Source organism: Podarcis bocagei, assembly GCF_964188305.1.
Source record: "Podarcis bocagei genome assembly, chromosome: 15".
NCBI lineage: Eukaryota > Metazoa > Chordata > Lepidosauria > Squamata > Lacertidae > Podarcis > Podarcis bocagei.
This window is the reverse complement of record NC_138141.1, coordinates 14,849,433-14,873,882: the sequence shown is the minus strand read 5'-3', so window position 1 is coordinate 14,873,882 and position 24,450 is coordinate 14,849,433. Positions and strand designations below refer to the sequence as shown.

Below are 24,450 nucleotides of genomic sequence, written 5' to 3'. Positions count from 1 at the left end.
GAAATTATATCTAGAAACCCTTCCAGAGAACATGTTCACTTCATAATAATAACAAATATCTAGAGAGATATCAATCAAGTCATGACTGCAGTTCATTTTTACAGCCCAGTGAGTTTGACTGATTCATTGCATGCACTGAAAGAAGAAGAAAGGACATGTTACTTAAGTGCTAGGAAACACTGTTGTAAAGAGGAAAAAACTTCTGAAGATAAACAGAGCAAGCCTCTTGCTGGCAAGTACTAATTCATCTGTTGTCTAAATGACACTGAAAGATGGGTTTCAAAGGGAAATGTTCATTTAGCAGGAAACTGGCATAGATTTAATGGGAAAAGTAGGGCTCCAAGGTTTGCTCTCAGAAATATGTCAAGCACAGACAACACAAGGATGTTGTATAATGGTTGATTATGGGGAGCAAGCACACGCCTCAAACTTCCTGCACCAAACTGCCCAGCGTCACTATACACTTGTCTGTAAGGATTTGATTACATGTGTGCAGCTCCTGGGTTAGAAATCTGGGCCGGTTTTTAATGACACATATAAGCCACACCCATGTGCAAAATTGTGCAGAACCATCTATCTTGAACACAAATTACCTCCTGGAAAAATGTGCAACTTCTTACCTCAAGAGCACTTTGCTTTTCTTCTGTCTCTTCCATTCTTTCAAATGTTATCCTTCGGATTATAAATTATAACAGCGGAATGTCAAGGTGGCAGCTCCTGTTTGATTAATTAGGCTTTTTAAAATTTATCTGTTTATTAAACACACACACACACACACACACACACGACTTCACCAACAGCACCATTTAAGTTGCATGTCAGAACCAGACCTCTATTGGGGTTTTGTTTGGATGAAGTCACCATCCCTTCCTACAACGTCAAGACGAGCCAAATTCAAAGAACAAAAATATTAATATTTTTGCATTTTTTTTTAATGAAGTGGCGGACACTTTACTTCTATATTGCCATCTTGCTTCCTTAAGGGTGCAAGCGAGGGCAAAACGAGACATGGTGACATTTATTTGTTGCTCTGCTTGGGGGGTTTTTTTGGGTGGAGGGAACCATGGGATAGGAATTCAAACTACAGTGAGATGGAGTGCCAGCACGTCTTCTCCCAAAGAATACACAGTGCCTCCTGGCCCATCAGCCTCCATGATTCCAGAAAGGAGGTGGGGGGGAGGAGAGAGACTAATGGACAGCTTCACAGAGAAGTGGGGGAACAAACCTAGGACTCATTTAACAGTCAGGAAAATAGAGGACGCAAAGCAAGAGGAACAACTCAGGTAGGTATATAATTTAAAGTCCCTTTCAAGCTACGCAGTGAACTTAACTGGGTCACTGAGCAAAGTGTGCTGTTTCTACAAGCTGCCAGCATGAGTCCATATCAGACCCCTTCTATAGAGGGGTTGGGGACTTTAACCCTATGGTCCCAATCCATATTGAGGAGCCTATTACTGCAATCTGCATTGGGGGGGGGGGGAACAAGGTCCAATCTGTTTCAGCCACTGTATGGGGAGGGACATTTAAATAAAGCCCCACGCTACCCTAGCACTAGGGTCCCAATATGGACCCCCCACATGCACACCACTGGCCATTCGTGTTTGCGTGTGTGAAACTATACTTAATATGAGAACAATGGAATTAAAGGCACAATTAATGCTTGTGAGGCGTGGAGGCCCTTTCCACCTGGCTTAGGGGGGACAGGCCCACACTCACCCATCCCCACTGAAGAGGCTCCTCATGAGGCTGGAGGAACATAGCCCGGCTAATGTTTATTGATTTTAATATGCTGTAAACCGCTTTGAGATTTTTATTAAAAATATAAAGCGGTATAGAAATTAAAACAAACAAATAAAAATATGGACTAACCCCAAGCAAACAGGAAATGCAATCTAATAGCCAAGTTAGACACAAGAGAGCATTCAGAGTCTGGCAGACCTGACATAGTCCTGGGATACACGCTGGTGTAAGCTTTGGCTTGGCCATGCACCCTGGCAGGGTACTGAATGGGCACAGCTGTGTGATGGAGGGCTGTCTGCTGAGGGCTTGAAGGGCCCTGCCCTTGCCTCTCTCCACCTGGCTTGGGCTGGGGCCTGACAGGCTTCACAGGCTCAGCAGAGAGGGCTCCTCTATTAAATTGTTTTTTTAATTTTTATCTGTATTGTTTTTAATTTTTATCTGTGTCGGCTGTGAGCCCTGGAAGGCCTGCACCCTGCCTTGCTGGCCTTTTCCCATCTGGCCTGGGAGAGTGGAGTGGTGACTGACTCCAGCTACAAAATCTGAGGCTGTTGAACAGATCCTTGGGCTGGAGTATTGTTTACGGGGGGGGGGGGTTGAGAGAGCTAGTTGCTAATAAACATCCACAAAATTTTAAATAGAATAGAATATACGATAGACAAGGTAATGATATGTACCATTTTTAACATGCAGAGAAGAGGAATGTGCAAACAAACCAGAGAGGGGATCTGAGGGAAGTCTTTGTGGGGAGGAGAGGGAGGGATGGGGGGGGGAGATAAAAAGGGGTAAAATAATGTACAGTAGTTGATTATTTGGATTGATAAGTTGTTTTGTTGAAATTATCTAATAAAAATGTTTTTAAAAAGAGAGAGAGAGCATGTTGCTGTTATTGATATTTTTGTTGCTTTGGATCTTATGATTTATGTGGAAATTGTTTCCATTTGGTTGTACACTTTTTGATGTGTTTTATTTATTGTTTGACTTCTGTTATGTTTGTAATTATGAAAATCTTGCCGTGTTGTAAGCCGCCTTCAGCATAGTTTCAGCTATGGAAAGGCGGCATACAAATAAAATGATGGTGATGATACCCTCCCCACCATGATATTCTCTGGACAGCTCCTTCTCCCCCCTGTCCTGCAATCTCCCCCGTCTCTGTTCTCTGTCCAGTCTCCTCAGAACCCCCTCAGAACCCGTCAGTTCCCTATTGCAGCTCCCAATAATAATAATAATAGTGATTTAATAATAGTAATTATTATTATTTATGACTTGTCCCCCACCCATCTGACTGGGCTGTCTCAGCCACTCTGGGTGGCTTCCAACAGAATATAACAAAAGACAATGGCTAATTAAATAGAAAAAAGTAAATCGCAGTTGTGACTGGCCTGATCTAGGCTACAACTGGGGGAAAGGGGTTAAGCTCCCCAGCAACCTGCCCTGCAAGCCCAGGTCCTGATCTGGATCAGACCTTTGTGCTTGCTATTCACTTTTAAAAACAAACAAACAAAAAAACCAAATTGCTAATTGTGTAAATGGCTTCATATCTAGTTTCTACCCTAAATGTTGTAATGCCCCATGAAAAATAAGAAATTTGTATGGTAATCAAAGTATAAATATTCTACAAAACTAAAATACTGTAGGTAATTATTCTGTGACTCCCAAGAAGTGTCTAAGCACTCCTACAAAACTACAGTCGATGATAATTACATGGGTGAATCCATGAAAGAGGTGAGCTGGTTTAAAATGTGCTTCAGATATGTAGCATGTTAGCAAATTTTGACACATGCATCAGGGTCCTATTAATAAGGTAATATTATAATATAATCTGGTAATATGCAGGTTATTGCCCTCTGAACACAGGGATATTGCATTTCTAGCTATTATGGCTATAAACAATGATAAATATACCTTCCACAAATATATCTAATTCATGCTAGTGATTGGCTGTCATAGCCTCTTTAAGCTATTCATGTTGCAGGTTAACTGTGAATTGGGTGAAGTGGTACTAATCCCCCCCACTTTATGCTTATCTAAAATGTAATCCACAATAAGGCTGGGAGTATTTAAGTAATGTTCCCATAAGAACAGACTCAGTTTGCACACAGTGTTAGTGCAAACATGCAGACTCCTGCTGAGCAGATTGCAACCACTTTTCCAGCAACACATGTTAAACAGCATGTTATGCTGTTTTATTATTGCCCCTTGGACTGAGGGAATCCATTTGTATGAAGGGCACTTCTAAAATATTTTAAATAAATAGATATTCCCCTTTTTTGAGAAAGGAAGGATCAGCCAAAGATCCTGTATGGTCAAGATGACAGATCAGATCAGTGCCAAAAGTGAGATCCTTCTAATCAACAAAACTATAACAGAATCTCAACAGCTTGCAGGTAAATTCACTTTCCTCTTCAGAAGGCTAGTCCTTGGGCTGCATTGCTCCCTCCCATGTGCAATTTTACTTGATCTCTGAAAACTGTAACCAATGGTAATTTAGGCATGGTTGAGACAAAATTGCTGAGGATAAGGAGTAGAAAAGTTTTGTCAAGTAGACCAAAAAACCCCACATGTTCTGATACACTGCTTAACACGCAGTGCCCCCTATATACACATGCTCTGTAACTCTGACTCCTCAACTGTCAGGTTGTACCAAGTTTTATTACAGAGCCTGACTGCTTGCCAATGGGTAGGGTTACAACTTACTCCCATGGATTCCAGACCTTCATCACAAGAAAAGTGACCGTTCTCCCGCCACAAGCTGGCCACCCTTTGTGACTACCAGCACTGTAATCTCAAACAAACAAGTTTCCCCTATTCCCAAGCAGCTACTAAAATGTCTTGTATCTGCCATAGTTTTCTGCACAAATCACTACCTTAACAAGACACCTCCCACACACTGCAAAAGGTCACTTTCACACAAAAGTAGGCTTCTGCCTTACCTGAGGTGTCTTAGCTGTGCTAATCTGCGTGCAGGTGATCTTTTCAGCGGTCCAGCTACACCTGCAGCCTGACTGCTTGCTGTATACCCCCTCCTTGTGTTTATCATAGTTACCTTGTTTACAGCTGCAACCTTTCCACTGGGAGTCAGCAACTGGGGAAAATTTCACAGCCGAGGGACGCACACACGTGCGCACACACACAACACACTCATAGCAGCACTGTAAAGGCTGCTTTTGGACACCACATTTGCAATGGCTACAAAGATATGCTAATACACGCACTTATCTGACCAGGGATCTGGGGATGTAGTAAGCCAAAGGCTGAAAACTTTAACTGATTAACTGGTGTGGTTAAATAAAGAAAGCTCTGAAACCTGCCCCTTGCGATTTGTTGGCAGCAGGGGTGGCCATAAGCAAAAAGCCACAAAGGTTTAAGGAAAAAATTGTGACATTAAAAGACTGCCTTCCCTGCAAGCCACAGGAACCCATGAGCTCTCACCCCTGTACACCAAATCAGATGGCCTTTAAAATAGTTTCTCCTTCTAACTCAAAGGTGAGGAACCTTTTGTCATCAGTGTAGGCTGGTGGTGCAGAGGCAAAAATGAGTGGAGCAACGAATGGAAATAATATCTTCGTACAGTAGGGTAGTTTCCGCTTACACTCGCACAGTGCTCTCTGCCTTTCATTCATTCAGGCAAGCAAGCAAGAGGCATTGTCCGACCGGAAGGACACATTCCAGCCAGGCAAAAACAGAAACAAAAACCCATTTATGCAAGATGCAAAACAGGGCCAGTCAGAGCTGGGGCCTGGGGAAGAGTCCCAAGGACAAGACAAAAGAGTTTGGAATGACACAATTGGCTCCTGGCTTGAGGTGCCCAACCCCTGTTAAAGCTCATGCATTAGCAGTGTTGGCATTTAAGTATTTGTGTCATTTTAAATATGTGTTTTAAAAAAACAAACAACAGCAGCTTGGGTTCAAGATGAAGGTTAAGGCTGACAATTTCCAGCTGAGCTTCAGTAAATACGGAAATGGTAAAGTAAAGAACAAACTCCCATGCCACATAAGCAGCCAAGACTTTAGTACGGTCTTAAACATTACGCTTGCTTACAGATTAGACTCCATGCACCCTCACATCTTGGTTATTCAGCTCAACAAGTGGAGGGGGGGGGACATCTAGGCAGAAATTCTACAGGTGCAGCTTCTTCTATCATTTGCAACAGCTCTTGTTGTTTTTTTGAATAGTAAATTCACTGAGTTTTTGAGACACTTACAAATTGTAATAATAGCTTCTTTTTTAAAAACAACAACCCAAATCAATATCTTTGTCTTCAGCACCTTCAAGTAAACAGCATCTGTTATCTAAGAACTTTAACAAAAAGGACTGAATTTAGAAGATATTTTCATAGATTTGCAAGCAAGCTTGAGTTAGGAAGAGAATTCTAGAGTCCCACTGCCCTCCTGAAATTAATTTAATCTTTATTTGCTACTTGCACCACTTGCCTGGAGGTAACATAGAAGGGGGAATGAAAGCCACATCAACCAACAAGGGTTCCTCATCACATGCATGAACCTTTGCTATTCACTCTCAAGAAGCATTATTTAAGCTGACAGACACTTTACTTCCTGTCCTGTGTCCAATGTATTAAAAATGGGTGTGCACATACCTGTTAACGGCTTTTGATGACAGCTGTGTCTATTTTCATGGGTGGATTTTCAAGCAGTGTAACATTGCAGAGCATGTGAACCAAGAAAAGCTCTGCCACCAAATTACCAAGAAAGGTGCACACATGCAGAGCAATTGAATCTCCTCAAGAGCCAAGGCAAAGCCATTCTTCTGATTCACACTGTAAACACCTTTTCATATGGTGAAGCTAACTTTTGCTTTGAGAACTTATCTTGCTGACAAGTGCCTTTTTTAACATGCACTTCTGGCATTCAACAGCCACACCTATACCAATGTCCTCTGGCTCAAACGCCCTCGAGAAAAGAGCATGTTCACATATGCAAATGGCTTAGCTTGAATACACCCAGAATATCTTATCTAGCAGTGCTATAAAAGCTTTTAATTACTTCCCTCTCATATTAGGGTGGAGTACAGAAATACAGTAATAATAATTTATTATTTGTACCCCGCCCATCTGGCTGGGTTTCCCCAGCCACTCTTGGCGGCTTCCATAGAAACCAAAAAAACACTAAAATATCATACATTAACAACTTCCCTGAACAGGGCTGCCTTAAGATATCTTCTGAATGTCAGGTAGTTGTTTATCGTTTTGACATCTGATGGGAGGGCGTTCCACAGGGCGGGTGCCACTACCGAAAAGGCCCTCTGCCTGGTTCCCTGTAGCTTTGCTTCTTGCAATGAGGGAACCGCCAGAAGGCCCTCGGCGCTGGACCTCAGCGTCCGGGCAGAACGATGGGGGTGGAGACGCTCCTTCAGGTATACTGGGCCGAGGCCGTTTAGGGCTTTAAAGGTCAACACCAGCACTTTGAATTGTGCTCGGAAACGTACTGGGAGCCAATGTAGGTCTTTCAAGACCGGTGTTATGTGGTCTCGGCGGCTGCCCCCAGTCACCAATCTAGCTGCTGCATTCTGGATTAGCTGTAGTTTCCGAGTCACCTTCAAAGGTAGCCCTACGTAGAGCGCATTGCAGTAGTCCAAGCGGGAGATAACTAGAGCATGCACCACTCTGGCGAGACAGTCCACGGGCAGGTAGGGTCTCAGGTGGGTCTCAGGGTCTCAGGCATACCAGGTGGAGTTGGTAGACAGCTGCCCTGGATACAGAATTAACCTGCGCCTCCATGGACAGCTGTGAGTCCAAAATGACTCCCAGGCTACGCACCTGGTCCTTCAGGGGCACAGTTACCCCATTCAGGACCAGGGAGTCCTCCACACCCACCCGCCCCCTGTCCCCCAAGAACAGTACTTCTTTCTTGTCAGGATTCAACTTCAATCCATTAGCCGCCATCCATCCTCCAACCGCCTCCAGGCACTCACACAGGACCTTCACCGCCTTCACTGGTTCTGATTTGAAAGAGAGGTAGAGCTGGGTATCATCTGCATATTGATGGACACCCAGTCCAAACCCCCTGATGATCTCTCCCAGCGGCTTCATATAGATGTTAAAAAGCATGGGGAAGAGGACGGAACCCTGAGGCACCCCACAAGTGAGGGCCCAAGGGTCTGAACACTCATCCCCCACCACCACTTTCTGAACACGGCCCAGGAGGAAGGAGCGAAACCACTGTATAACAGTGCCCCCAGCTCCCAACCCCTCTAGACGGTCCAGAAGGATGTTATGGTCGATTGTATCAAAGGCCGCTGACAGATCCAGCAGAACTAGGAAACAACTCTCACCTTTGTCCCTAGCTCGCCGGAGATCATCAACCAGTGCGACCAAGGCAGTTTCAGTCCCATGATGAGGCCTGAACCCCGATTGGAAGGGATCCAAATGGTCCGCATCCTCCAGGCGTGCCTGGAGTTGTTCAGCAACCACACGCTCAATCACCTTGCCCAAGAATGGAAGATTTGAGACTGGGCGATAGCTGGCCATACTGGCCGGGTCTAAAGATGGTTTTTTAAGAAGCGGTTTAATGACCGCCTCTTTCAGCAGATCTGGGAATGTTCCCTCACAGAGGGAAGCATTCACCACCCCGCAGAGCCCATCGCCCAGCCCTTCCCAGCTTGCTTTTATTAGCCAGGATGGGCAAGGATCAAGGAGACAGGTGGTTGGTTTCACGCGTCCAAGCAGCCTGTCCACATCCTCGGGGGTAACGGATTGAAATTGATTCCATGCAACTTGACCAGACAGAGCTCCAGCACTCTCCCGCCCCAGCCCTGCTCCCACGGTGGTGTCTAGCTCCTTCCGAATATGAGTGATTTTATCTGCAAAAAACTTTGCAGGAGATCTTGGGGTCTTTACAAGGCCCCGGTGGTAAAGGTGGTTCCGTTAAATTGCGGACCACCTGAAAGAATCTCCTGCTACTATTTTCTGCAGATGCAATAGAGGCGGTGAAGAAAGTCTTCTTCGCCGTCGCTATCGCCACTTGGTAGGCTCGACGTTGAGCTCTAACCTGTGTCCGGTCAGATTCGGAGTGAGTTTTCTGCCACCGACGCTCTAGCCGTCTCAGCGATTGTTTCATCGCCCTCAGCTCCGGGGAAAACCACGGGGCTGTCCGGGCTCCATGCAATCGGAGAGGGCGCTTCGGAGCCAGACAGTCGATAGCCCTGGTTAACTCCGCATTCCAGCGGGCCACCAGGGAATCAGCTGAAAGGCCATCAACATGGGATAAAGCATCCCCTACCACTCTCTGGAAACCATTTGGATCCATTAAGTGGTGGGGGCGGACCATCCGAATTGGTCCCACCTCCCTGCAGAGGGGAAGGGTCGCGGAGAAGTCCAGTTGCACCAGTGGGCGCTCAGTGGGTGAGCACTCAGTGGGTCACGGAGAACACTCAGTGGGTCGCTCAGTGGGTCGCGGAGAAGTCCAGTTGCAACAGTGGGCGCTCAGGATGTGAATGTGATCCATGTGGGGAGCACGTTCGCAACCTGCAGTGTCCGCAACCTGCAGTGCCGCGTCTGCACACGTATTGGTTGCGATTCGGCGCTTCTGCACATGCGCAACCACCAAAACCCGGAAGTAATCCGTTCTGGTACTTCCGGGTTTTGGCACATCCGTAACTTGAAAAAACATAACCTGAAGCATCTGTAGCCCAAGTTTAACTGTATAAGAACACAATAAAGCAGCATAAAAAAACTGCACAGGGCTGTCAGCATAAAAAAGTCTGTGAAACTATGCAATATATGTAAGTTTAGGTAATACCACAACTAATAATGCCCTACACCCAGTGCCAGATTTACATATAAGCTAAACAAGCTATAGCTTAGGGCCCCACTCTGCTGGGGGCCCCAAAAAAAATTAAAGGAAAAAAAAACTGGATGTACATTTCCAAAATATAAGATAAAAAACAAATAAAATAAAACCTGCATACAGCAACAGTGTTTTGTGTTGTATAGGCTCCTATTCTGTTATGTGCAAATGGCTTTAGATACCTATTAGGTCCATAAATAGCATATAGCATATATTCAACACAAAAAAGCGACAATTTGTTGTTGACAAAGGACAGCTGGACATATAAAGGGCCCCATTACCTTCAGTAGCTTAGGGTCTCATCAAACCTAAATCAGCTGCAATTTTGCTCAGATGTTTCACACAGAGCCATCAAAAGAGTCACTAGGAGAGGACAGGGAGGAAACGAGCTACATTGGTGCCACTTATTCGGCAGAAGGAAAATTAAATATGCTTATTCTTGGACTGCATCTTAAAATACTTGGGATATACAGCAGCACCTAGTTCAAGACTCATAACATTACTATTTTTTTAAAAAGTTAGTTTTTTATTTTCTTGTTACAAAATCGTACACACATAAATAATACAACATGACAAAAAAAATGGGTCACGGGCAGGGTAAAATACCAATAACTAACAAAATGTCGTGTTTTCAATGCATCCATAAACATGCACCAAACGAAGGAATAAAAGTGTGTTTACTTTTTACCAACATGTTAGCTAAAAGGTGTTAAGTGGTAACAAAATAATCATTAAGTGATCGTTAATAAGGGTCATCGTTCCAACAGCAATATGTACCCATTACCATGCAATAAAGAAACCAAAAGGTATCATATGCCAAGTCAACATTGAATAGGCGGATGTTTCAAGGATCTACATCGCTACAACACAGGAATGCTAATTCTGTGGCAAAGGCTCTGAAGCGATAACAATCACATGTTGGAAGCTCTTGTTATTGGATTCCAAATACAACCCTAGTACTGATGTAAACACTAATAATCTCCCAAGCAGAGTTAGGATATTGGGAGCGTAAACCAGGCTCACACAGATCTCCATTCTCTTACCTGTGCTAATTCCACCTTCCCTTCTCTCGTTAGGGTTAATTATGGTGCAGCATTACCTGAATGGGCACTAGCCATGGTTAGTGCAAGCCAGCAGCTTTGAACTCTGGTTTCAACCACTGGTTTAAAAGCCAACAATCCTAAATATTGCTGTAGATAGTGCAGCATCACCATAAATACTAACTCCAGCAGCAAGCTTCCTATTTCCTAACCATCGTTGCTGAGTCTGCAACAAGCTTGCAGCCTCATGACCATGGCTATGTCTGGATCAAGAGGTCAGAGCTTCAAGGCTACCTATTTCTAAGCACAAAACCTTTGTTTGCAAGTGTAAGTTGTGAATAAAGTTGTAATATTCTTACATTTAAACCCAGGACATTCCACAAACATTTTTTTCTTGCAATGCATGCTACTAATACTTTATTTATTTATATCCTACCCTTCCTCCCAAATGAGCCCAGGGTGGCAAATACACAGGTGATAAAACAATCAAAACATTTTAAAACAATGCCAATACAGACTGGGAATGATCTCTACTTTAAAATGCTTGCTGAAAGAGGAAGGTCTTTATTAGGTGCTGGAAAAAACAACTGAGATGGTGCCTATCCAATCTTTAACAGGAGTATCAGACATATACTTTAAAAAGTAGTCTAAAATGCTACTGTTTTTAAAATCCAATGACGTGAATGCTAAACTTAGGGATGTGAAGATACCTGAATAACCACTGACTACTTTAAAAAGACAACAACTGGTACAATAGAGAAGAGAAGAGAAGAGAAGAGAAGAGAAGAGAAGAGAAGAGACCAAGCTGTTAGGAAGTTCCTGGTTTAGAAATCACTTCTGCTATGAACTCACTACGTAGCCTTAAGCAAGCTGTTCTTTCCTCTTCCAGCCTCAATCCCTCAATCTGTAAAATGGGCACAGTAAGGGATAAACTCTGTAAGACAGCTGAGATGTCAGATTTGATCTCCTGGGTCTCTTTTAATTTTGGCAAATAGCAACTTCCAAGAGTGCGCGGAGGGAATCCCCATCCCCACTAATATTTGCCACAGTGTGGGAAGCCTCTATGTACGCAGCCTGCATATGTACATTTCTCTAGCAGGGAGAAGAAGCATGGAGAGGGACTCTTTTGCCATCAACCTGGCTCCAAATTAAGAAAGGAAGGACACAACATTCATTGTCTTCTGGTTTCTAACGTTCAAGCTGTGAATGGTGCTCTTTAAGTAGTGAAAACAGCACCACCCACCAACCAAGTGGAAGGTATGAGCACTCTTGGTGAAAACCCCAAGGCTTGCAGGGTGGGGGGGAGACTCTTAAGGGGGGGGGGCAAAACAACCCCATGAGGGCTGGTTTTTGGGGAGGGGATTAGAATGGAGTTGAATGGAATCCTGAACAGGAGCTGTATATGCACCATACATCTAGGGCATGCTTAAAACACATTGCTTCCCCCAAAGAATCCTGGGAAGTTGTTCACCACTTACAGAGTTACAAATCCCAGCACCCTTAACAAACTACAGTTCCCAGAATTCTTTAGGGGGTGGGGAGTCATGTCCTATAAATGTAGGACACTTTTATTGCGGTTCCCACTTAGTACATGTTAATTCCAAACAGGGTCCCAACTGGCTTTAAGAAACCTGGCTATATTTGCAATGGAGAGACACTTGGTTATCACCTCAGTACAGCGAAATATATGACACAGAGGTGAACTGTGATCTGCTTCCAAAGCACACCACATGCCCATCGTAGAGAGAAATAAAATTGGGAGAGAGAAACACATTGCTGTCCCATTTCACACGTCTCCATGCTTCCTAATCACCATCGAGCTACCATATAACGCAACTTTAAAACTTTACTTACTTACAGTCCTCTCCTTCCCAAACCAAGACAGCATCACCTCCATGGGCTGGGAATCTACAATCCCATTTTTTTTTGTCTGTGGAGAAATAAACAAAGAAAAATGCAAATGAATTGGGCAGGCAGTAAAATACAGTAAATAAATGAAATGGGCAGCTGAGTGTTGCTTTAGGAATCTGCCTCATACTGAGTCAGAACCATTGGTCAATCTAGTTCAGCATTTCCTACACTGACTGGCAGCAGCTCTCCAGGGCTTCAAGCAAGAGTCTTTCTCCCAGTCCTACTGGGGGATGCCAGGGATTGAACCTACAACCTTCTGCATGCAAGTAAAAATGTTCTACCACTAAGCTCCATCCCTTAGCACAGTACACATTCAAGCGGAGGTTGAATTTACATAAACCTTTCAATAAGTCTTGGCATTTGATGGCTTTTGGGGGGTTGCAACTGGACACAAGGAGAATACCCCTTGGTAGAAATGGGGTTAAACAAGTGGGGAGGAGGCAGAAGGGACAGGAAACACAAAGGAATCTGTGTTTCTTGTTTCTTCTTTTGTTTAAAACATTCCCAGAGAGGCTCCAGAAATGGAGACGGAACATGAATCTCACCACAGGTAGAAGAGTTTCTCATGGGTTAAGTCACAAATCTGGATAAAAGACAAAAGGATAGGTAACTGCTTGCCCAAACAGCCAGTTGCAATTCAACCCATGTTTTGTGATAACTCATATCCTGCCATGCTGAAAAGCTTGTGGGAACTGGTCTCAGCGTGCCACAAAAAAAAAAATGAGAGAAGAGGGGGAAAGTGGGATGCTTATGGAATTTGCACCTGCCAGATTCTGACCTGGATTGAGAAGTTCTGCCACACGGCATAAGTTTACCAGAGCAGAGCTCAAGTTGCCAGATTCCATAACTGTTGTAAGACCATGAGAAGAACCCACTGGATCAGGCCAACGACCCCTCTTATCCAGCATCCTGTTCTCACAGTGTGTGATGGCCTGGGATTCCGATTCAGAGGATGAACCAGAGGAATCCCAGCCTGCACAGGAGTCCCCGCCTCCAGGGCCGGCTGAACTGGGGCAGGGCCTTGATTCTGAGACACCTACACCTGTGCCGGATCCTCAGCAGCAGGCACCAGGTGAATCCATTCTGGCTCCAGAGGTGGTTGAGGACTTAGTGCCTACAGGTGAGTCTCCCCCTGGGCCCAGTAACCCTTCAGCCTCTCCTGAACTGCAGAGGCTCAGGGCAGAGAGGCGAAGGGAACTGGTTTCTCCCAGGAGGAGTGCTTGCCTTAAGGCCAGGAGAGGCGGGTCTCCTGGGGGCCGGGATCGCCCCTGGCCTCAGAGAAGGTAAAGGCCAGTCAGCCCGGCCCCAGGTTGCGGAAGCAACGTTGTCGTTGAGTACCTGCTCCTACCCGGACCCAGACCTGACTTTCCAGTGTTCCTGTTCCCCGCCCGGCTTCCTGCTTCTGACCTTCCAGTGTGCCTGTCCCCGCCCGGCTTCCTGCTTCGGACCTCGCCTCGCTTCTTGTGGACTGTTTCCAGGCTAGTGACTCAGGACAGATCTTTGACTACGATAACGGTAACCTACCCCCCGGGACCAGCACACAGTGGCTCAACAGGTGCTCACGAGAAGCCCAAAAGCAGTACCTGAGAGCATCAGCTCTCTAAGCATTAGCATTCTGGGGCATCCTGCCTCTGACAGTGGACGTGGAAAATAGCCATCCTTGCTAGTAGCCCTTGATAGCCTGTAGACTGCACCCCAATAACCACTGTCTGTGTAGCACATTTTAAAGTATCAGCTATGATGACAACCTCTTCTTCAACCATTCCCTCTGAGGCCACTGTGCAATTAGCTGCAAAGACTGCATAAAGGATTTATTTGTATTGTAAACAGGAACGTTTACATCCTGATAAGGCACTAAAACTCTACATAGCTGCAATCCTATCAGTCATCACTTGGCCTGGCCTCTGGAACAAGGGATATGGTGGTTTTAATCAGAGAATCACAGCTTTTGTTATACTTTGGCCTGCATGGTTGACTGAGGGAAGGGGTGGAAATAGCTTCTACTAGATGAACCAAGTAAGCAGTCAATGTCTACATATATCTAGGTAGCCTACTGAGTCTCCCTGTCTATTCCTACCAATTCCAACTCAAAGAGCCATGGTGAAACCTTTCTCTCTGTGAGGTTTTCCTGCCAACACCCTAGTACACATCGTCCAGATGAGGCAGGCAGGCAGACAACATTTAATAAAGCATATCCAGATGGCGCCAATGCAGTTGTCATTGGAATGAAGTCCATTCATTCCAGTAACTACCAACAATCTCTGCTTACCCCTCCTTGCACACTATGCAATGCAGTGGTGTCGAGCAGCTGCAGGACTCCTGATTTCTCCTTCCAGCTGGGCTAGTGGGAAACTTTGGGCAAGATTATGAGACTCTCTGTGCCTCAGGTTCCCCATCTGTAAAAGAGAAACAATAACAATGCTATGTACTTCAAAGGGATGCTGCAAGGCAATATTGGCAATATTGTAGCCAAAACAGGACTACCGAGGGGGTGGGGAGGAATATCAACATGCTAAAGGGAACTCCAAGGTTTGCAGAACCATTAAAAAAGTGTTTAGAAAAACACACCTGAGGTGCAAAATAATAATTTAAAAGATTAAATAATAATTATTATTTTATAGTCCAATGAGGAAGGGGCATGTTCAATAACTACAAAATCTTAAGTGTGAACTGGTGAAAAGAAAAATGGAAAAGGGAGGTAGGAGAAGGAATGGAAAGGAACATGTCCGCTTCCACAGGACCATGTGTCTTCTATCTATTTTCTTTTGGGGGGGTATTTGTAGATTTTCAGGGGGCCAGCCAATTTGAAGAATTTTAAAGCGAGAGTGCCAAGAGTTCCCCCCCTCAAATAACCTTATTTAACAACAACAGCAAAGCCTTACCACAACTTCAAACATAGCTCGGCATTATTTCTAAACTCACACAGGCAACGGTCCGCCTTAATTATGACTAGTTGATTCAAGCCATAGGTTATAAACCTGGCTTGTCTGAACTAACCGTAGTTTATGATAAACCACAGTTTAGGATCCAGGCATAACACTAAACTGTGGCTAGTTGAAATTGGTAGGAAAAGTTTCCGATCTCCTTGCAGCCATGGCAGAGAGGGAACATACCTGAAAAAGCATAAGAAACACACTAAAACCATAAGGTCGTGCTGCTTTAATTCTGTCAAAGGAGACCAAGGCGGAATGCCTGGTTTTGTTGGTTTTAAATGTTGTTTTAAAGGCGGAGATATCGTTTTCATTTGTTTTTAAAGTTGTCAGTTACCTCAGAAGCTTTTAAGCAGAAAGGTGGATAGATTTAAAAACAACAAGGCTACCAACAATGTTTCCCGATACTGTACATGAAAGAGGAGTCCTGCTGTCCCTCATGTCTACTGCTGAAGTTTACCCACAAGAACCTGCCGAAGTTTTATAGTCTCTCCCCAACACCTTCTGAAGTGGGTGGTGGCAGGAGAAAGGGCCTTTTTCTGCTGCGGTGCGCCAGCTGTGGAACATTTCCCCCAAGGAGCCTTGCTAGGTACCACTCCCAGTTTTGTTCCAGGGCCAGCCAGCGAAGTCCTCCTTCTTCCACCCAGGCCTGATCAACTTTTTGGTCTCCTTACAATTTTGCTCTGACACTATGCCACACTGCTGTTGCTATTAGTTGATGTTTATAAAAACGTCAACTATTCTGAAAGTCCCCGGGCTTAAGAGCAGGAGAACAAGGATGTGTGATAAGTAGCTCCCTCACTGCCCAGTGAATCACCAAGCTGCAACCAAAGAAAACAAGCAGGCTCTCTCCAAAGAAGAGAGAAGTGACACGGCTTCATGCAGAAATGCCTTTGGCGGATTCTGCTAAGGTTCGCTGCATCAAAGGCAGTCAGCCAAAGCAATCTCAAGAGCACAGCAGGGCTCGACGGCTCCAGCGTGGAATGGCAGGACACAGAACGGCTCATTGCCCCAGCCGCACTCTCACTTTGTGCAAACTGCATGCTAAGTCCTACTCAGTTTAAAAGAGGCTCAGGTGGATCCTGACACCCTAATAAGTCACCGAATTATAATGCCGGGTCACAACGAGAGGCAACTGGCTGGTGACCTCCAGCCCAAATAAAGCGTTTAGGTAGTGTAACGGCCCAAAGGGAATATATCCCTTCATTTTACATTCATTCTATCTGGGCTTGCTGTTTCTATGTCTATTGAGTTACTGGAGATATTTTACATTTATTTTTATCTACTTGTACGCTCTGTGAAAACCTGGCAGTGTTAAAAACTGAGATATGAAAGCCAGGAGCTACCGTATTTTTTGCCCCATAAGACGCACTTTTTCCCCTCCAAAAATGAAGGGGAAATCGGGGTGCGTCTTATGGGGCGAATGCCTGCAAGCCTCGCGCGCCCGGCAGGAGGTCCGACCGGGTGCGCGAGGCTTGGGGCGGCAGCCTGTCGCCCGAAGCACGGGGAGCCCTCTGGAGGGCTCCCCCTGCTTCGGGCGAGTGTCTGCAAGCCTTGCGCACCCGGCAGGAGGTCCCGCTGGGTGCGCGAGGCTTGGGGCGGCAGCGGACTGCTTGCGCGCACCTAGAAGCTTGGGGCCAGCTGAGCTCAGCCCGCCCCAAGCTTCTCGGTGCGCGCAAGCAGTCCGCTGCCGCCCCAAGCCTCCCGCACCCGGCAGGAGGTCCCGCTGGGTGCGCGAGGCTTGGGGCGGCAGCGGACTGCTTGCCGGCATGCAGAAGCTTGGGGCGTGCTGAGCTCAGCTGGCCCCAAGCTTCTGGATTAGCGCAGCGCACCTGGGGGGGAAATAAATTTTTTTCCCTTTATTTCCCCCCCTAAAATCTAGGTGCGTCTTATGGGCCGGTGCGTCTTATGGGGCGAAAAATACGGTAAATGGCACCTTAAACCAAGGTTATGGGTGCAACAATGAAATGTCTAGGGGCGCTTTTTTATAACAAGAATACAAACCTGAAAATGAATGTGCTGCAGCTAAAATATTATGTTCATTTTTCACATGGGGTGGTAGTCCTTCCCCTGTCCACCCCTCCAATATTCTTAAGGGGGCCTCTTCTCCAGTCTTCAGAGAGTAGCTGGAAGTGGGGAGGCAGCCTTTCCTTCCACTCTGCAGTTTTAATCTGAAATCTTAAGCACAGTATTGTGTCCAGAGCTCAGAAGCTGCTCACACTAATGAAATTCCCTGTCGCAAAATGCACCTAGAACATGGGTAGGCAAACTAAGGCCCGGGGGCCGGATCTGGCCCAATCACCTCTAAATCTGGCCTGCGGACGGTCTGGGAATCAGCGTGTTTTTATATGAGTAGAATGTGTGCTTTTATTTAAAAGGCATCTCTGGTTCATTTGTGGGGAATAGGAATTCATTCATCCCCCCCCAAAAAAAAAAATATAGTCCGGCCCCCAACAAGGTCTGAGGGACAGTGGACCAGCCCCTTGCTGAAAAAGTTTGCTGACCCCTGACCTAGAACAATGGGGGTTTCGAACACTGAAACCTGGGCATAGGGTTTGAAACAAATACAGATGTTTGAAACAAATACAAATTAGATAGATGATAGATAGATAGATAGATAGATAGATAGATAGATAGATAGATAGATAGATATAGGCAAAAATGTACAACTGCCTCTGAGGAACAATTTCAATACAGGTGAGAAGCAGAGGGAGCCTTAGCTATCAATTCCTAAGAACAACTGGCCCTCTAATCTGTCTAAACCCCATCTATCTGTTTGAATCTGTGTCTAGTACATGATCACTGCTCATGTTAAATTACAGCGTTTTTGCAGCAATAAAAGCCTGCTGGAGATGTTAAAAATAAAAAGGCAACATTTTCCACATTTAGTGGACATATTCAAAAATGAAAAATAAAAATTAAGGGAGAGTAGAGAGAGACTGCACGTTATTGAAAATGTGGTTATACCACCGACATCTTCTTCTTTCTTCTCTGGCTATATGGGCGGATTTTGTGATTGTGAAACAGCATGGAGTTGGAAAGCGATGGCAGCTGCTAAGGTTACAAAAAAGCCCACAAAACCTATGTAGCCTGCGAAAAAGAAATACTAGCCTGCTGAGGGCTGCAAAAGAAGAATCAAAATGGGACTATCCCTCCTGCAGAATTCTGTGGCATTTCTATGCTGGGCGCAGAGTCTGCCCACCTGTCTGCCTGCAATGCCTTCTCACCTGTAACCACTATAGTTGTCCTTTTAGCTAGCAAACAGAAACACAGTGATCCTCTTGAAGTGAAGCCCAGCTAATGCCTGCAAGATTGCAGAGCAGGGGATGAGGAAGCTGCCATCCTCCAAGTCCCATCAGCCACAGCCCAAACGGTCAAGGACCATCTGGAACAACAACATCTGGAAGGCCAGAGGTTCTCCACCCTGGCTGTAGAAATAATAGAATAAATATATCGAAGACAGGGTAATCCAACCTGCGGCCCTTTTTTTTGCGGCCGTCTTCAACATTCAAGGAAAAAACATATTAAAGCCTTTAAAATGTATTTATTGTGTAGTGCATTGTTATCGAAAGTGCATACCTTTGTTTAATAATTAATTGTGTCTTTGAGGGTATATATTACCTGTGTATTTTAAATCATCTTAAATATATTGCAAACACTTTAATCTACGATATGGAATTTTAATTCAGTTTGTGGCCCACGGGTTCTGTGTTGAAGTACTCTTGCGGCCCACTTGGTATGAAAAGTTGGGCCACCTTGATCAAAGAGAAGCGGAAAGGAGGGATCAAAAGAACATAGGAAGCTGCCTTATATAAAGTCAGACCATCTAACTCATTGTTGTCAGCACTAACCAGCAGTCACTCTCTTGGGTTTCAGACAGGGGTCCCCCTCCCAGGCATATACCCTACCCACTATACCAGGGATGGGGAACCTGTGGCATTCCAGGAATCCAAGGGCCATTATCCCTGACTATTGGCCATGCTACTCTGAAGCTGATGGAAGCTGGAGCTGGAGTCCTTCAACATCTGGAAGGCCACAGGTTCCTCATCCCAGCAGAACACCACACCAGCTCCTCCAAGTGTCCCTATTTTCCAGGGACAGTCCCGGATTTACAGAAGTTGTCCCAGTTTCTGATTTGATCCTGGAATATCCCGCTTTTCCTTAGGACATCCCTACTTCCCTCAAAAAAAATGCTGGAGGGTATGGTAGGATGTCCCTATTTTCATCGGAGAAATGTTGAAGGGTATGGAGTTATCCAACCACTAAACCATCTGAATGAAGCTCTGTTCAGGGAAGTTTTTCAATGTTTAATGCTTTATTATGTGTTTTATATATGTTGGAAGCTGCCAAGAGCGTCTGGGGAAACCCAGTCAGATGGGCAGGGTATAAATAGTTAATTATGGAATAGGACAGCCCTATTTTCATCAGTGTTTGGATGGTATGCCATGCTGGGTCTCAAAATGCAAACACTTGCCTTACAAGTTACAGGGTATAAGCATGGGTACACAGTCAAAGACAAAACAAAAATAACTGTGCAAGTAGATGTGGTCCCAACACAATTTCACGAAACTCTTTATCAAGGGGGGGGGGGAGTTGTAAAAGCATACAAAATTACACACTCTAGGAAGTGTATAACACCTAATAAGCTGTCATGAACAAATACTTCAGTCTCAAACCATAATTTTCACAATATATACGGTTTAAACGCTCAACTTGTAAGCAATATTCAACACACTCTGCAATAAACTACAGAGAATCAGATAAGCCTCAAAGGCATATAAAAATAAACACCGATTCGTCTCCCCAGCCCAAAAGCCTATATACCTGTATTTATCCACACACAGTACAATAAAACTCAAAACTTGTGTAGTGCTTCTTGATAAAAACTGCTTATGACAAATTTTTCTGATGCAGCATATCCAAGCAAAATTGGTTCACATTTTGTTTCATACACAGATATAAATATAACCCACTGTATCCTAAAACAGCTAACCCTAACTACCGGTAACTTCAAAAGGCCTTGTTCCAGCTTTTTAAAATAACAGGTTGATAATCTGGTAAATTTTTATTCTATTATAACTCACATAACACACCACAAATCTCACATTTATCATGCTATGACTTGACTGACAGCCGCTGCACTGTAATCAAAAGCAGTACAGATACCCCCAAAATGCAGCACCCCTAATTGCTGAGGTGACCCCATTGTGAAGGAACGTATTACTATCATGTTTCCGAAGGAAACTCATACTCTTATCTTAACAGAAACAAATATTATGCTTTGTCGTTAAGCCTTCTCTAGTATGAACCCTCGTAATCCACATAGGGGAGTTTATATCTAAATATATTCCTTCTTTATAGGAACAACTTGCTCAGCAAAGCAAAATCTCCTATCTCATGCCCTGCACCCATACTGTAAGTAATGTTTAACTAGGATTTCCACTTTTATTTTCTGTTTTATATTTTTACAATGTTTACCAATTCTGGACGGCACTTTATGAGTTGGCGTCCCCACATACATCTGTTTTCCCGAGAGTTAACAAGTGATTCTGTGCCAAAGTACTATTGAAGTTTATATTTGTGTGGACTACATGTTGGAAGAAGACTGGACGGATGTCACGAGGTTTCTCCGCTTTCCCACTATGGGCTGTCTAGGGTAGCACATTGCTGAAATGTCTAGACATAAATGTTATGATCCAACAAAATCTCTGACCCAAGAGGTTCACTTAGCAATGCTATGGTGTGACATAATATTTATTCTTAAATATTTATTTCCCAGTAGTTAGAGACTGCAGGGATGAATAGCTTTCAAAGAGTTTTATATGATGTTCTCTATGTAGGGTCATCACAACAGCTTGAAACTGCTCACTAATGTGCTGTATTATAGTTTTTTGTTGTGTATCTTATGAGGAACGAAGAGGAGGAGAATGGTCTAAAAGGCTTCCCCAACCAGATGTTGTCAGAGTATTAACTGCCATCCTCCCTTAATACAGTCGTAACTTGGAAGTCAAACGGAATCCGTTTTGGAAGTCTGTTTGACTTCCAAAACATTCGGAAACCAAAGCGCGGCTTCTGATTGGCTGTAAGAAGCTCCTGCAGCCAATCGGAAGCCGCGGAAGCCCCGTCGGATGTTTGGCTGCCAAAAATAGTTTGCAAACCGGAACAATCACTTCTGGGCTTGCGGCATTTGGGAGCCAAAACGTTTGAGAACTAAGCTGTTCAAAAACCAAGGTACGACTGTATTGGCCATGCCGACTGGAGCTCATATAAAGTTGGGAGTCCAGCAACATCTGGGGGGGGGGCCACCATGTTGGCTACCCCTAGTCTAGACCAATCTTATTCAAGGTCACAGTTAAGAGACAACCTAAGGCATCCCACAACACAGTGCAGAAAGCTCCAAGCTGTTCAGCCCTGTACTTCTTGCATCTATAGAATTTCCTTCCTATATCCTTGTTACATTAATTTTGTTGCATAGGAGTGTGCTGGGATTAGAAGGAATCTTACATTTGCTCCAACCGCTGTGCAGCTATTGTAGGCAGTCCCACCTCCCCCTCCAGCCCAGACCACTGAAGTGCTCAATCTGTCCAATTAGGCAGCAGCAGCTATGTGCTAGCAAAAGCTATCACTAAGCTAAACACAACACACTTGCTAAGGCACACTCTGCTCTGTCCTTCTCCAGTAGAGGTCACTAATGCATATAATAGCATGTGTAAACCAGAGTCATCTTCATCTAAAATACAGGTCTCCCTAGACTCTACTTAGCACAGTCTGTTTTGTCTAACTAACTGATAACTGGCTAGCCAGATTAAGCTGATTTGCTCTTTTCTTCTCCCCTTTCCCCCCGTCTTTTTTTTGGGGGGGGGCTGGGAAGTAGCAGCATGGGTAGTGCACCCAGAGATTTTGACCTTCCTGGTCCTTCCTGCAGCCTGGTTTCCAAAACTTAAAATTCTGCACACAGTCGCCAACACTGACAAATCCTCAGGCCACCTGCCCAGCTGCTGGTACAAAGGAGAGGTGCAACAGAATTCTGCAAATGCTTTAAGTAGGAAAGACTCTGAGATGGAAGCTGATCTGCCAGGAGCAGAAATGGGAAACATGGTGCAATATCGCTGTTGTTGCTTTCAAAAAAGAAAACTCTGCATGAACCAACCCAATTAAAAATGGAATTCAAACCGAAGGGTGGGGGAACCAATTAAAAAAACAACAACAAATTAAGACAAGGGGGGGAAATAGCATCCTGTTGCAGATGTCAATTCACTGAACTGTGAAATGTGTTCTATTTTGTTACATGGCTGGTTTAGAAAACAAAAAACTGAGAAATAACTAGTGTACTAGGCTAGAAGACAGCTTCAGACAAGAACAGGAGTTAAGATTATTTACCTTGAATCCACATAAGGGGTTTGAGAATTAAGGATTACGCATCCTTACAAATGATGACAAGGAGAAACAATGTACCAGATATGACTTATTATATTTTCATCCTACCTTTCCTCCATGGAAGGCAAGGCATTTTACTCACAGCATAAGGATCTAGGGGAGTTCCCTTTCCGGACAGTGACAAAATTCCTATTTGCCCTTTGATTCAGAAGCAAGATAATTGCATACCTTCAGACTATGACCACATTCACAACATACATAAAAAGTGCTATCATGTCACTTTAAACAGCCATGGCTTTCTCCAAAGAGTTCTGGGAGCTGTAGTTTGATGATGGTGCTGAGAATTGTTAGGCAGCCCCTATTCTCCTCCCAGAACTATAATTACTGTACCAGAGTTCCCTGTGAAGAGGGACTGATTGCTAAGCCACTATGTAATAATATTACAGGGACAATAGGGGTCTACTAACAACTCTCAGCACCCCTAACTAACTACAGCTCCCAGAATTCTCTGGAGAAAGCATGATACTGCTATAAATGCATGGTGTTAATGTGGCCTATGGGTTGCTTTCGGCTAAACCATCCCACGTGCTGAATGCTTTTGCAATCACAACGTAACTTCCCCTCCCTCTCTCTCTCTCCCTCCCCCACCCCTGCACTACCCAAATGCCCTCTAGGCTTTCCCCCCTAACCCTCCAGAGCAGATTTGGGGACAGGGATATGAGAGGGAAGGAGAAGTTCCATTGTGCTCACAGAAGCCATCACGCACGCACAATGATTTAGCTGGATGCCGCGCTGTGTCCTGGGTCCTGGAGCAAACAGTCCTGGGCTAAAAAGCAAACATATATGTCTCATCACAATCAGCACATATAAAGTGGCTGGCCTTATTCCACGGACAGAAAAGTACTGCACACAGGGGCGTAGCGTGGGGTGTGTGTGCTGGGGTGCTGTAGCCCCGGGCACACAATTTTTGAGGGGGCACAAACCAGGAGCCCCCTGGCAGGTGCTGCAACGCATCCCAGCCTGGTGCTCCTCTCCACCCACCAAAGACCACATCAGCTGACTGGGCTCCCCCAGCAGCATGGCCCCACTTTGCACCAGTGGAGGAGAGGATGGGGTCGCTCTGGCAGCATCAAGGGCTGGGCTGATGCCCCACCCACCCAGTGCACGTGTGCCTGCCCCAGGCACCAGCAACCAGTGCTATGCTGCCGATTGCATGAAAGGACTCTCTTTACCTGAGAACCTCCTGTTACTGTTATTTTTTTTTAAATTGCATTGTTATTGCATCTTTTATTTCTTACATATTGTACTCCACAGAATCAAGAAATGTAAGCAAAATATAAAAGAAATTAAAATCAATATGACTATTAAGCGTGATGGATGTGACATCTCCCGCCTCCAAGCACAAGGCACGAAGGACCACCTGATCGAAGCTCACAGATCACTGTCAGCCAGCAGATCACTGTTTGGGGAGCCCTGCTCTAGGCTATGGAAACTAATGGGCATTCTGCAGCATGGCTCCGAATCATACAGCAATTATGTTAAACCTACTTGAAATATACTTTGGCACAGTTCTTTATTGTGCTGCCTCAAGTTTAGTTAGGTAATGCCCTGCATTTATTTGGCTTTCAACAATGTGAAGTGTTCACAGG

The 24,450-nt window shown here is 44.8% G+C and overlaps 1 protein-coding gene and 1 long non-coding RNA gene across 9 annotated transcripts in view; one reads left to right on the top strand and one right to left on the bottom strand.

Annotated features, from left to right (window-relative positions):
- ST3GAL4 (ST3 beta-galactoside alpha-2,3-sialyltransferase 4) overlaps positions 1-24,450 on the bottom strand; it is a 179,959-nt gene that overhangs the window by 56,895 nt on the left and 98,614 nt on the right. For 2 of the 8 annotated variants that reach the window (XM_081171783.1, XM_081171781.1), the window contains exons 4-5: positions 14,764-14,890; positions 12,438-12,513 (exon numbers count right to left, since the gene is read on the bottom strand). Coding sequence is in view for 4 of the 8 variants with exons in the window: in XM_081171793.1 (XP_081027919.1) it covers positions 12,442-12,480 (39 nt within the window). In the remaining 4 variants the exon portion in view is untranslated. Of the gene's footprint in view, positions 1-620; positions 724-12,428; positions 12,514-14,763; positions 14,891-24,450 lie in introns of those variants that run through there. The other 6 variants (XM_081171793.1, XM_081171794.1, XM_081171795.1 and 3 more) reach the window with 5 other exon arrangements.
- On the top strand, positions 724-5,978 carry LOC308574271. The gene is made up of 2 exons (XR_014002423.1): positions 724-1,283; positions 4,017-5,978. It is a non-coding gene; the product is annotated as an uncharacterized lncRNA (long non-coding RNA).